This window comes from Mus musculus, chromosome 9 (genome assembly GCF_000001635.26).
Source record: "Mus musculus strain C57BL/6J chromosome 9, GRCm38.p6 C57BL/6J".
NCBI classification, from domain to species: Eukaryota; Metazoa; Chordata; class Mammalia; order Rodentia; family Muridae; genus Mus; species Mus musculus.
The window spans coordinates 107128749-107142361 of record NC_000075.6 but is presented as its reverse complement, the minus strand read 5'-3'; the positions used below and the strand labels follow the sequence as shown (position 1 = coordinate 107142361).

General features: G+C 38.6%; 1 protein-coding gene across 12 annotated transcripts in view; it reads left to right on the top strand.

Annotated features, from left to right (window-relative positions):
• The window catches only part of Dock3 (dedicator of cyto-kinesis 3), a 339506-nt gene that overhangs the window by 89969 nt on the left and 235924 nt on the right, over positions 1 to 13613 (top strand). For all 12 annotated transcript variants that reach the window (XR_001778834.2, XM_030244177.1, XM_011242872.2 and 9 more), the window contains exon 4: positions 7520 to 7575. Coding sequence is in view for 10 of the 12 variants with exons in the window: in XM_030244177.1 (XP_030100037.1) it covers positions 7520 to 7575 (56 nt within the window). In the remaining 2 variants the exon portion in view is untranslated. The remainder of the gene's footprint in view (positions 1 to 7519; positions 7576 to 13613) is intronic.

Sequence of the window (13613 nt, the reverse complement as noted above, 5' to 3'; positions counted from 1 at the left end):
GCTAACTGAATCCAAGAACACATTAAAGCAATCATCCATCCTGACCAAGTAGGTTTTATTCCAGGGATGCAGGGATGGTTTAATATACGAAAATCCATCAATGTAATCCATTATATAAACAAACTCAAAGACAAAAACCACATGATCATCTCGTTAGATGCAGAAAAAGCATTTGACAAGATCCAACACCCATTCATGATAAAAGTTTTGGAAAGATCAGGAATTCAAGGCCCATACCTAAACATGATAAAAGCAATCTACAGCAAACCAGTAGCCAACATCAAAGTAAATGGAGAGAAGCTGGAAGCAATCCCACTAAAATCAGGGACTAGACAAGGCTGCCCACTTTCTCCCTACCTTTTCAACATAGTACTTGAAGTATTAGCCAGAGCAATTCGACAACAAAAGGAGATCAAGGGGATACAAATTGGAAAAGAGGAAGTCAAAATATCACTTTTTGCAGATGATATGATAGTATATATAAGTGACCCTAAAAATTCTACCAGAGAACTCCTAAACCTGATAAACAGCTTCGGTGAAGTAGCTGGATATAAAATTAACTCAAACAAGTCAATGGCCTTTCTCTACACAAAGAATAAACAGGCTGAGAAAGAAATTAGGGAAACAACACCCTTTTCAATAGTCACAAATAATATAAAATATCTCGGCGTGACTCTAACTAAGGAAGTGAAAGATCTGTATGATAAAAACTTCAAGTCTCTGAAGAAAGAAATTAAGGAAGATCTCAGAAGATGGAAAGATCTGGCATGGATTGGCAGGATCAACATTGTAAAAATGGCTATCTTGCCAAAAGCAATCTACAGATTCAATGCAATCCCCATCAAAATTCCAACTCAATTCTTCAACGAATTAGAAGGAGCAATTTGCAAATTCATCTTGAATAACAAAAAACCTAGGATAGCAAAAAGTCTTCTCAAGGATAAAAGAACCTCTGGTGGAATCACCATGCCTGACCTAAAGCTTTACTACAGAGCAATTGTGATAAAAACTGCATGGTACTGGTATAGAGACAGACAAGTAGACCAATGGAATAGAATTGAAGACCCAGAAATGAACCCACACACCTATGGTCACTTGATCTTTGACAAGGGAGCTAAACCATCCAGTGGAAGAAAGACAGCATTTTCAACAATTGGTGCTGGCACAACTGGTTGTTATCATGTAGAAGAATGCGAATTGATCCATACTTATCTCCTTGTACTAAGGTCAAATCTAAGTGGATCAAGGAACTTCACATAAAACCAGAGACACTGAAACTTATAGAGGAGAAAGTGGGGAAAAGCCTTGAAGATATGGGCACAGGGGAACAATTCCTGAACAGAACAGCAATGGCTTGTGCTGTAAGATCGAGAATTGACAAATGGGACCTAATGAAACTCCAAAGTTTCTGCAAGGCAAAAGACACCGTCAATAAGACAAAAAGACCACCAACAGATTGGGAAAGGATCTTTACCTATCCTAAATCAGATAGGGGACTAATATCCAACATATATAAAGAACTCAAGAAGGTGGACTTCAGAAAATCAAATAACCCCATTAAAAAATGGGGCTCAGAACTGAACAAAGAATTCTCACCTGAGGAATACCGAATGGCAGAGAAGCACCTGAAAAAATGTTCAACATCCTTAATCATCAGGGAAATGCAAATCAAAACAACCCTGAGATTCCACCTCACACCAGTCAGAATGGCTAAGATCAAAAATTCAGATGACAGCAGATGCTGGCGTGGATGTGGAGAAAGAGGAACACTCCTCCATTGTTGGTGGGATTGCAGGCTTGTTCTCCCAAGGTTTATAATATCAGGCATGGATTCCCTGCTGTGGTGTAGGCCTCATCTAATGAGAGAGTGCTTGGTTACATAATAGCCATGTCACTATCTCATCAGTGGTTGCCTGGCAGTTTGATATTTTAGCATGCAGGGTCTACTGATAGGCTTGCTGTGATCAGCTTTTATCCCCCAGCAGCCTGCAGAGTTACTTCTGGTCATTAGGGAAGACATTTCAGGTCAGGGCCAGTTTGATTTCTCTGTGTCCTGTATAAGAGTGTGTTGTGTCTTCAGCAGTTAGGTATTACTATCTAATTAGGGTGTGTAACCAAGACCAATGACAGTAACCTGTGTTGTGTTAGGGCCTCTGTGTCCCCTCTGACTAATAACTCATAGAAAGGTTTATGACACCTGATACTGGAGTTTTCATTTACTAATGCATGTCTTGAAGAAGCATTGTCTACCCATGTTCAAATTCTTTTCTTAAAAATAATATTTTTAGATTAACATTCATAGTAATAGGTTTATATATGGCTTTTTCATACATCGGTGCTTTTGGTTATTCCACTCCCTCTCCTCCACGTCCTTATACTTGGTTTTGTTTCTCCCTTTCCCTTAACCTCTCCCCTTCCCCCACACCTCTCTTGTTTGTGTTACATGTACTGAGTTATCCTGCTTTTCCCCATCTCCAATCTTCCCGTAAGACTTCACTTTCCTTTCTTGTGATCTGCTTCTACTCTCATCACCCCTACCCCTGACATATAGTGCATAAATTAAAATTAAAATCTAGAATCTGCATGTGAGAGAAAAACAGGATATTTGTCTTTTTGGGATACTTCACTAAGATATAATTTCCGGTCCATCCATTTTCTGTATATGTCATGGTTCAATTTTTCTTTATGGTTCAATAAAATTTAGTTGTGTATATACATCACATTTCCATTATCAAGTCATCTTTTATGGACATGTAGTTTGGTTCTACTTTCTTGTTAATTTGAATGGTGCATCAATAAACATAGATGTTACTCATAAGTATCTCTGTAGTAGGACTTAATCATTTGTATATATTCCCAGGAGTAGCATAATTTGACCATATGTTAATTCCATTTTTAGTTTTTGCAGAGACCTACATGCTGATTTTCATAGTGACTGTACAAGTTTGTAGTCCTGCGAGCAGTAAATGCAGGTTCCTAGTGTCCTTTGTCCCCACCTGCATTTGCTGCCTCTTGTTATGATAACTATTCTCTAAAAGGCGATCTTAAAGAGTTTTAATTTGTATTTCTCTACTACATAGAGCTGTAAAGCACTTTTCAAATATTTGTCAGTCATATGTTTTTCTTGAGAACTGTCTTTTTGGTTCATTAATCCATTTACTGATCAGAAGACTTAGCCTTTAGCATTTAATTTTTGCTGTTTTCTTAAAAATATGTATCTACTTATTAAATAAGTTCTTTATTAGAGCTAATAGCAAGCAAAGCTTTCTCCTGTCCTATAGCCAGTCTCCACTCTGTGGATAGTTCTACTTATTGTGTAGAAGCCTTTTGATTTCATTTAATTCCACTTGTCAATTCATTTATTTCCCACTATTGTCCTTTATAGAATTAAAAAAAAACAAAACAAAACCAAACAACCCATATATGGAAGTGATTTCCGTAGATTTTCCAGCATTTTTAACCTTTCAGGTTTTATAATAAATATTTTATCAATTTTGAATATATATAAACACACACACATGCAGGGCAAGAGATGCAGGTTTAACTTCACTCTTTTTTGTATTTATATAAATTTTAAAAATTAATTATTTTTCATTACATATTTTATCCCCCCCCCCGACTGTTCCACATCCCATACCTCCTCCCCACCCCTCTGTCTCCATGTGGATGCCCCACCTCACCTGACCTCTAAACTCCCTGGGGCCTCCAGTCTCTTAAGGGTTAGGTGCATCATCTCTGAATGAACACAGACCCTGAAGTCCTCTACTATATATGTGTTGGGAGCCTCATATCAGCTTGTGTATGCTGCCTGGTTGGTGATCCAGTGTTTGAGAGATCTTGGAGATCCAGATTAATTGAAACTGCTGGTCCTCCTACAGGGTCTCCCTTCTCCTCAGCTTTTCCCTAACTCAACAACAGGGGTCAGGTGCTTCTGTCCATTGGTTGTGCAAATACCTGCATCTGACTCTTTCATCTGCTTGTTGGGTCTTCTGCAGGGCAGTCATGCCCTTTTTGTGAGTGCTCCATAGCCTCAGTAATAGTGTTAGGCCATAGGAGCTCCCCTTGAGCTGGATCCCACTTTGGGCCTGTCATGGGACCTTCTTTTCCTCAGGCTCCTCTTCATTTCCATCCCTGTAATTCTTTCAGACAGGAACATTTATGGGTGAGAGGTGTGACTGTGGGATGGCAACCCCATCCCTCACTTGTCTTCCTTGTGGAGGTGGGCTCTATAAGTTCTTTCTCCCTACTGTCAGTCATTTTATCTAAAGTCCCTCCCTTTAAATTTTGAGAATCTCTCACCTCCCAGATCTGTGGTGTATTCTGGAGGGTCCCCTCAACCTCCTATCTCCTGAGGTTGCCTGTTTTCATTCTTTCTGCTGGCCCTCAGGGCTTCGGTCCTTTTCTTTCACCCAATACCAGATCAGGTTCCCCACTCACCCCCATCCACTTACCGTCCCAGATCCTTTTTTCCCTCCCGAATCGTGATTGCTTTCTTATCCCTCCCAAGTGGGACTGAGGTGTCCTTACTTGGGCACTTCAGCTTGTTGACCTTTTTGAGTTCTGTGGATGGTATCTTGGGTATTCTGTACTTTTTTTTTCTCTCTCTCTAACATCCACTTATGTATATAGGATACCTGGTTTCCTAACACCCATTTGTTAAAGAAACTATCTCCCTCTCTTGACTCTAATGTATGGTTTTAACATGTTTGTCAAAACTTAGGTGCCCATAGCTGTGTGGGATTTTTTTTTTCTGTATTTTCTTTTCTGTTCTCTTGTTCCACATGTCTGTGTGTCAGTACAATGCTGTCTTTGTCATTTTGCTAGTTTGATATCAGGTACTATGAAATTTAGGAATGCTCTGGCTTTTGGAAGGTCACTGTAGTTCTCAATGAGTTTAGAATTTTTGTTCCTAGTTCAGTGAGGACTGTTACATATATTTGGATTACATTTGTATTACATTGCATCTTTAGAATTTTTTTTAGTAACCTTTTTTTCACTGTATAGTTGTGCCATTCTCTAAGCATGAAATGTCTTTATTTTCTAGTTACTTTATTAATATCATTCTTCAGTTTAAATTGTTTATACTATAAATTTGGTAAAGACTATAGCTGTTTATAAATTTAATTATTTATTCTGGATATTCCTTTTGGAGTATAAATTTTCAAAATATTTTCTCATAATCCTGTGGATTTCATTGAAGTCTGTTGTAAAATACCCTTTTCATATCTAATTTTATTAATAACAGCTGTCTCTTTTGTTTAGCCTGGCCAAAATGGCTTGTTTATTTTTATAAGAATAACTCTTTGATGGATTTTATGTATTGTTCTCTTAGTCTGTATTTCATTAATTCTTGAACTGATATATATAATATATAATATAATATATAATATAATATATAATATATAATATATACATTATTTCTTGAGATTTTTGGTGCATTTGGGTTGGCTTTTTGTTTCTCTACATCTTTGAGGTATTTCATTAAATTATTTATTTGAGGAGTTACTGAAACATTTTTCAATGTAAGCACTTATAGGTATGATTCCCTCTTAGGAATGCTTTGCTACATTCCAAAGGTTCTGGGGTATGGTGCTCTCTCATTTTAATTTGAAAATGAATTTTCAAAGTAAATTTAATTTTCTAGAATTTTATTTTAATTGCTGTTTTGATTTTTTTTGTGTGTGTGTGTGTGTTCAGTCAAGTTTGGTGTCCAAGTATTTGTGTAGTTTCTCTTGCTATTGACTTCTAGCTTTATTCCACTGTAATCAGATAAGATTCAAGCAATTGCTGGTCAGTGGTGGCACACACCTTTAATCCCAGCACTTGAGAGGCAGAGGCAGGGGAATTTGAGGCCAGCCTGGTCTACAGAGTGAGTTCCAGGACAGCCAGAGCTGCACAGAGAAACCCTGTTTTGAAAAAACCAATCAATCAATCAATCAATCAATCAATCAATAAATAAATAAAAAGATTCAAGCAATTAATTTGATTATTTTTGTATTTGATAAGGAATTTTTATTTCTTAAAGTCTTTGTTCTTTATTCCTGTATCAATAGATCAAACAAGGTGTATTTTCCTAAGTACTGATTTAGATAGAGATGTTAAGAAGCACCAGTAAGTTTTATAAACAGTAACATTCAGTGACCTCTTTAAATGCAAATTAACCATTACTATAAGCTAAGTATAATAATAATAATTTGGTGCATTAAGCTAAATATACACAAAGCCTGCATATTTTAAATTATAAAAGTGGTCTGTATAGCTTATGTGATCCAAACTATATGCACAATCAAATTTGCATTTTTACAATGAATGTACTTACAGATATGTCAGTAAAACACTACTTCAGATACTTGTCCTGACATCAGCTTTGTAAGCGCTGCCATTCCTGCTACTGAAAATATTTATTTTTAGCTTTAATATTTAATCAAGGAAGATGAGGTCTACCAAAACTTAAAAAAATATATTGTAAGCACCAAAATTTTTAAATTAAAGATTACCCTCAATACAGAAAACCAGATTTAAAACGCTGTTTTTTTGGAGGGGGGTTGTTTAGTGGTGAATTTAATGAAGGATAAGTAATTTCCTTCAGAAAAATAACAACCATGCTGTTTAGAGAGTAATCTTAAAGCAAATGCTCTACTAAGACATAAACATTCTCACAAAAGTGTGCTTCCTTAAAAGAAACACAAAACAGCCAGTGTCTTTAATAACTCCTCAGGCCACTGTTGTCTAAAAACTTCAGAATACATAAAGCGCATGTCTCAACTTTATTGAAGTAAAAGGACATTTATACTCTACATATTATACACCTATGGTATATAGCTTGTAATACACAAATCTACCAAATGCATAGACTATCCTTTACAGATGGGACTACATGGTTTGCAGTACTTTAACTTGTATGTAGTCATCAAAACACAGGAAGCAATTCCACTATGGTCAGATAAGGCAGGAAGTTAAGGATTTGAGTAAAGAATCTAAAATGAGAGACCTTTTCATTCCATGCCTAGCTGTCAGGATATTATTGTAGAAACCAGTTACAATGTATGATTTCCACGGAAACATCACAGAATTTCAGAATTTAGAAAAGATGTCAGGACCTATAGTTAGCTCTGTCACAAGCTTTTTGGCCCATTTCAATTTCTAGCCCAATTCATAGTAAATAAGTCTTTAACTGTAGCAAAACTCTTTTGAATAAAGAAGAAAGTATCTTTAGCTTACATTTAGACTTGGCTTATAATTACCATTGCCTTGTAACTATTTTCAGTGACCAACTCTTACAAGAGGTTTTTTATTTTTTTTATTTTTATTTATTTTTAAATTTTTGTCCTGAGGATACAGTTTAGTTACACATGGTCATAAAATCCCAACCTAGTGCTCTGCATTTAACTCTGTATTTTTGATGTGCAAAGTGGTTGTTTTAATAGACTGTCTACTGCATTTCAGTTCTCTTTTAATATATATGAGATGTTAATCACAGTTTATATTTTATTAACTGGAATTTTTGTTTGTTTTACAGGGGCTCTTTCCTGCAAATTATATTCATTTGAAAAAGGCAATTGTCAGTAACAGGGGGTGAGTAATAGCCTAAGTTAATTTATAATTATTAGAAGTTTCAGAGGAAGTCTGACTTCCTTCATAGTTTAAAATATATTATTGGCAAGTTTTAAAATGCTTTTATTATTATATAGAATCCTGAGCTCTAAGTTTTTAAAGCCATATTCTGGGTAGATATCTTTAACTATAAATGTTGTTAAAGCAGCTATACATGTAGTATTTTTATAAGTACATTAGGGGCACAAGTCCCTTCCGCTCGACTCGTGACTCGAGCCCCGGGCTACCTTGCCAGCAGAGTCTTGCCCAACACCCGCAAGGGTCCACACAGGACTCCCCACGGGACCCTAAGACCTCTGGTGAGTGGATCACAGTGCCTGCCCCAATCCAATCGCGCGGAACTCGAGACTGCGGTACATAGGGAAGCAGGCTACCCGGGCCTGATCTGGGGCACAAGTCCCTTCCGCTCGACTCGAGACTCGAGCCCCGGGCTACCTTGCCAGCAGAGTCTTGCCCAACACCCGCAAGGGTCCACACGGGACTCCCCACGGGACCCTAAGACCTCTGGTGAGTGGACCACAGTGCCTGCCCCAATCCAATCGCGCGGAACTTGAGACTGCGGTACATAGGGAAGCAGGCTACCCGGGCCTGATCTGGGGCACAAGTCCCTTCCGCTCGACTCGAGACTCGAGCCCCGGGCTACCTTGACAGCAGAGTCTTGCCCAACACCCGCAAGGGCCCACACGGGACTCCCCACGGGACCCTAAGACCTCTGGTGAGTGGAACACAGCGCCTACCCCAATCCAATCGCGTGGAACTTGAGACTGCGGTACATAGGGAAGCAGGCTACCCGGGCTTGATCTGGGGCACAAACCCCTTCCACTCCACTCGAGCCCCGGCTACCTTGCCAGCTGAGTCGCCTGACACCCGCAAGGGCCCACACAGGATTCCACACGTGATCCTAAGACCTCTAGTGAGTGGAACACAACTTCTGCCAGGAGTCTGGTTCGAACACCAGATATCTGGGTACCTGCCTTGCAAGAAGAGAGCTTGCCTGCAGAGAATACTCTGCCCACTGAAACTAAGGAGAGTGCTACCCTCCAGGTCTGCTCATAGAGGCTAACAGAGTCACCTGAAGAACAAGCTCTTAACAGTGACAACTAAAACAGCTAGCTTCAGAGATTACCAGATGGCGAAAGGCAAACGTAAGAATCCTACTAACAGAAATCAAGACCACTCACCATCATCAGAACGCAGCACTCCCACCCCACCTAGTCCTGGGCACCCCAACACAACCGAAAATCTAGACCCAGATTTAAAAACATTTCTCATGATGATGATAGAGGACATCAAGAAGGACTTTCATAAGTCACTTAAAGATTTACAGGAGAGCACTGCTAAAGAGTTACAGGCTCTTAAAGAAAAGCAGGAAAACACAGCCAAACAGGTGATGGAAATGAACAAAACCATACTAGAACTAAAAGGGGAAGTAGACACAATAAAGAAAACCCAAAGCGAGACAACGCTGGAGATAGAAACCCTAGGAAAGAGATCTGGAACCATAGATGCGAGCATCAGCAACAGAATACAAGAAATGGAAGAGAGAATCTCAGGTGCAGAAGATTCCATAGAGAACATCGACACAACAGTCAAAGAAAATACAAAATGCAAAAGGATCCTAACTCAAAACATCCAGGTAATCCAGGACACAATGAGAAGACCAAACCTACGGATAATAGGAATTGATGAGAATGAAGATTTTCAACTTAAAGGGCCAGCTAATATCTTCAACAAAATAATAGAAGAAAACTTCCCAAACATAAAAAAAGAGATGCCCATGATCATACAAGAAGCATACAGAACTCCAAATAGACTGGACCAGAAAAGAAATTCCTCCCGACACATAATAATCAGAACAACAAATGCACTAAATAAAGATAGAATATTAAAAGCAGTAAGGGAGAAAGGTCAAGTAACATATAAAGGAAGGCCTATCAGAATTACACCAGACTTTTCACCAGAGACTATGAAAGCCAGAAGAGCCTGGACAGATGTTATACAGACACTAAGAGAACACAAATGCCAGCCCAGGCTACTATACCCGGCCAAACTCTCAATTACCATAGATGGAGAAACCAAAGTATTCCACGACAAAACCAAGTTCACACAATATCTTTCCACGAATCCAGCCCTTCAAAGGATAATAACAGAAAAGAAGCAATACAAGGACGGAAATCACGCCCTAGAACAACCAAGAAAGTAATCATTCAACAAACCAAAAAGAAGACAGCCACAAGAACAGAATGCCAACTCTAACAACAAAAATAAAAGGGAGCAACAATTACTTTTCCTTAATATCTCTTAATATCAATGGACTCAATTCCCCAATAAAAAGACATAGACTAACAGACTGGCTACACAAACAGGACCCAACATTCTGCTGCTTACAGGAAACCCATCTCAGGGAAAAAGACAGACACTACCTCAGAGTGAAAGGCTGGAAAACAATTTTCCAAGCAAATGGACTGAAGAAACAAGCTGGAGTAGCCATTTTAATATCGGATAAAATCGACTTCCAACCCAAAGTTATCAAAAAAGACAAGGAGGGACACTTCATACTCATCAAAGGTAAAATCCTCCAAGAGGAACTCTCAATTCTGAATATCTACGCACCAAATGCAAGGGCAGCCACATTCATTAGAGACACTTTAGTAAAGCTCAAAGCATACATTGCACCTCACACAATAATAGTGGGAGACTTCAACACACCACTTTCTTCAAAGGACAGATCGTGGAAACAGAAACTAAACAGGGACACAGTGAAACTAACAGAAGTTATGAAACAAATGGACCTGACAGATATCTACAGAACATTTTATCCTAAAACAAAAGGATATACCTTCTTCTCAGCACCTCACGGGACCTTCTCCAAAATTGACCATATAATTGGTCACAAAACAGGCCTCAATAGATACAAAAATATTGAAATTGTCCCATGTATCCTATCAGACCACCATGGCCTAAGACTGATCTTCAATAACAACATAAATAATGGAAAGCCAACATTCACGTGGAAACTGAATAACACTCTTCTCAATGATACCTTGGTCAAGGAAGGAATAAAGAAAGAAATTAAAGACTTTTTAGAGTTTAATGAAAATGAAGCCACAACGTACCCAAACCTATGGGACACAATGAAAGCATTTCTAAGAGGGAAACTCATAGCGCTGAGTGCCTCCAAGAAGAAACGGGAGACAGCACATACTAGCAGCTTGACAACACATCTAAAAGCCCTAGAAAAAAAGGAAGCAAATTCACCCAAGAGGAGTAGACGGAAGGAAATAATCAAACTCAGGGGTGAAATCAACCAAGTGGAAACAAGAAGAACTATTCAAAGAATTAACCAAACGAGGAGTTGGTTCTTTGAGAAAATCAACAAGATAGATAAACCCTTAGCTAGACTCACTAAAGGGCACAGGGACAAAATCCTAATTAACAAAATCAGAAATGAAAAGGGAGACATAACAACAGATCCTGAAGAAATCCAAAACACCATCAGATCCTTCTACAAAAGGCTATACTCAACAAAACTGGAAAACCTGGACGAAATGGACAAATTTCTGGACAGATACCAGGTACCAAAGTTGAATCAGGATCAAGTTGACCATCTAAACAGTCCCATATCACCTAAAGAAATAGAAGCAGTTATTAATAGTCTCCCAACCAAAAAAAGCCCAGGACCAGATGGGTTTAGTGCAGAGTTCTATCAGACCTTCAAAGAAGATCTAATTCCAATTCTGCACAAACTATTTCACAAAATAGAAGTAGAAGGTACTCTACCCAACTCATTTTATGAAGCCACTATTACTCTGATACCTAAACCACAGAAAGATCCAACAAAGATAGAGAACTTCAGACCAATTTTTCTTATGAATATCGATGCAAAAATCCTCAATAAAATTCTCGCTAACCGAATCCAAGAACACATTAAAGCAATCATCCATCCTGACCAAGTAGGTTTTATTCCAGGGATGCAGGGATGGTTTAATATACGAAAATCCATCAATGTAATCCATTATATAAACAAACTCAAAGACAAAAACCACATGATCATCTCGTTAGATGCAGAAAAAGCATTTGACAAGATCCAACACCCATTCATGATAAAAGTTTTGGAAAGATCAGGAATTCAAGGCCCATACCTAAACATGATAAAAGCAATCTACAGCAAACCAGTAGCCAACATCAAAGTAAATGGAGAGAAGCTGGAAGCAATCCCACTAAAATCAGGGACTAGACAAGGCTGCCCACTTTCTCCCTACCTTTTCAACATAGTACTTGAAGTATTAGCCAGAGCAATTCGACAACAAAAGGAGATCAAGGGGATACAAATTGGAAAAGAGGAAGTCAAAATATCACTTTTTGCAGATGATATGATAGTATATATAAGTGACCCTAAAAATTCTACCAGAGAACTCCTAAACCTGATAAACAGCTTCGGTGAAGTAGCTGGATATAAAATAAACTCAAACAAGTCAATGGCCTTTCTCTATACAAAGAATAAACAGGCTGAGAAAGAAATTAGGGAAACAACACCCTTCTCAATAGTCACAAATAATATAAAATATCTTGGCGTGACTCTAACTAAGGAGGTGAAAGATCTGTATGATAAAAACTTCAAATCTCTGAAGAAAGAAATTAAAGAAGATCTCAGAAGATGGAAAGATCTCCCATGCTCATGGATTGGCAGGATCAACATTGTAAAAATGGCTATCTTGCCAAAAGCAATCTACAGATTCAATGCAATCCCCATCAAAATTCCAACTCAATTCTTCAACGAATTGGAAGGAGCAATTTGCAAATTTGTCTGGAATAACAAAAAACCTAGGATAGCAAAAAGTCTTCTCAAGGATAAAAGAACTTCTGGCGGAATCACCATGCCAGACCTAAAGCTTTACTACAGAGCAATTGTGATAAAAACTGCATGGTACTGGTATAGAGACAGACAAGTAGACCAATGGAATAGAATTGAAGATCCAGAAATGAACCCACACACCTATGGTCACTTGATCTTCGACAAGGGAGCTAAAACCATCCAGTGGAAGAAAGACAGCATTTTCAACAATTGGTGCTGGCACAACTGGTTGTTATCGTGTAGAAGAATGCGAATCGATCCATACTTATCTCCTTGTACTAAGGTCAAATCTAAGTGGATCAAGGAACTTCACATAAAACCAGAGACACTGAAACTTATAGAGGAGAAAGTGGGGAAAAGCCTTGAAGATATGGGCACAGGGGAAAAATTCCTGAACAGAACAGCAATGGCTTGTGCTGTAAGATCGAGAATCGACAAATGGGACCTAATGAAACTCCAAAGTTTCTGCAAGGCAAAAGACACCGTCAATAAGACAAAAAGACCACCAACAGATTGGGAAAGGATCTTTACCTATCCTAAATCAGATAGGGGACTAATATCCAACATATATAAAGAACTCAAGAAGGTGGACTTCAGAAAATCAAATAACCCCATTAAAAAATGGGGCTCAGAACTGAACAAAGAATTCTCACCTGAGGAATACCGAATGGCAGAGAAGCACTTGAAAAAATGTTCAACATCCTTAATCATCAGGGAAATGCAAATCAAAACAACCCTGAGATTCCACCTCACACCAGTCAGAATGGCTAAGATCAAAAATTCAGGTGACAGCAGATGCTGGCGAGGATGTGGAGAAAGAGGAACACTCCTCCATTGTTGGTGGGAGTGCAGGCTTGTACAACCACTCTGGAAATCAGTCTGGCGGTTCCTCAGAAAACTGGACATAGTACTACCGGAGGATCCAGCAATACCTCTCCTGGGCATATATCCAGAAGATGCCCCAACAGGTAAGAAGGACACATGCTCCACTATGTTCATAGCAGCCTTATTTATAATAGCCAGAAGCTGGAAAGAACCTAGATGCCCCTCAACAGAGGAATGGATACAGAAAATGTGGTACATCTACACAATGGAGTACTACTCAGCTATTAAAAAGAATGAATTTATGAAATTCCTAGCCAAA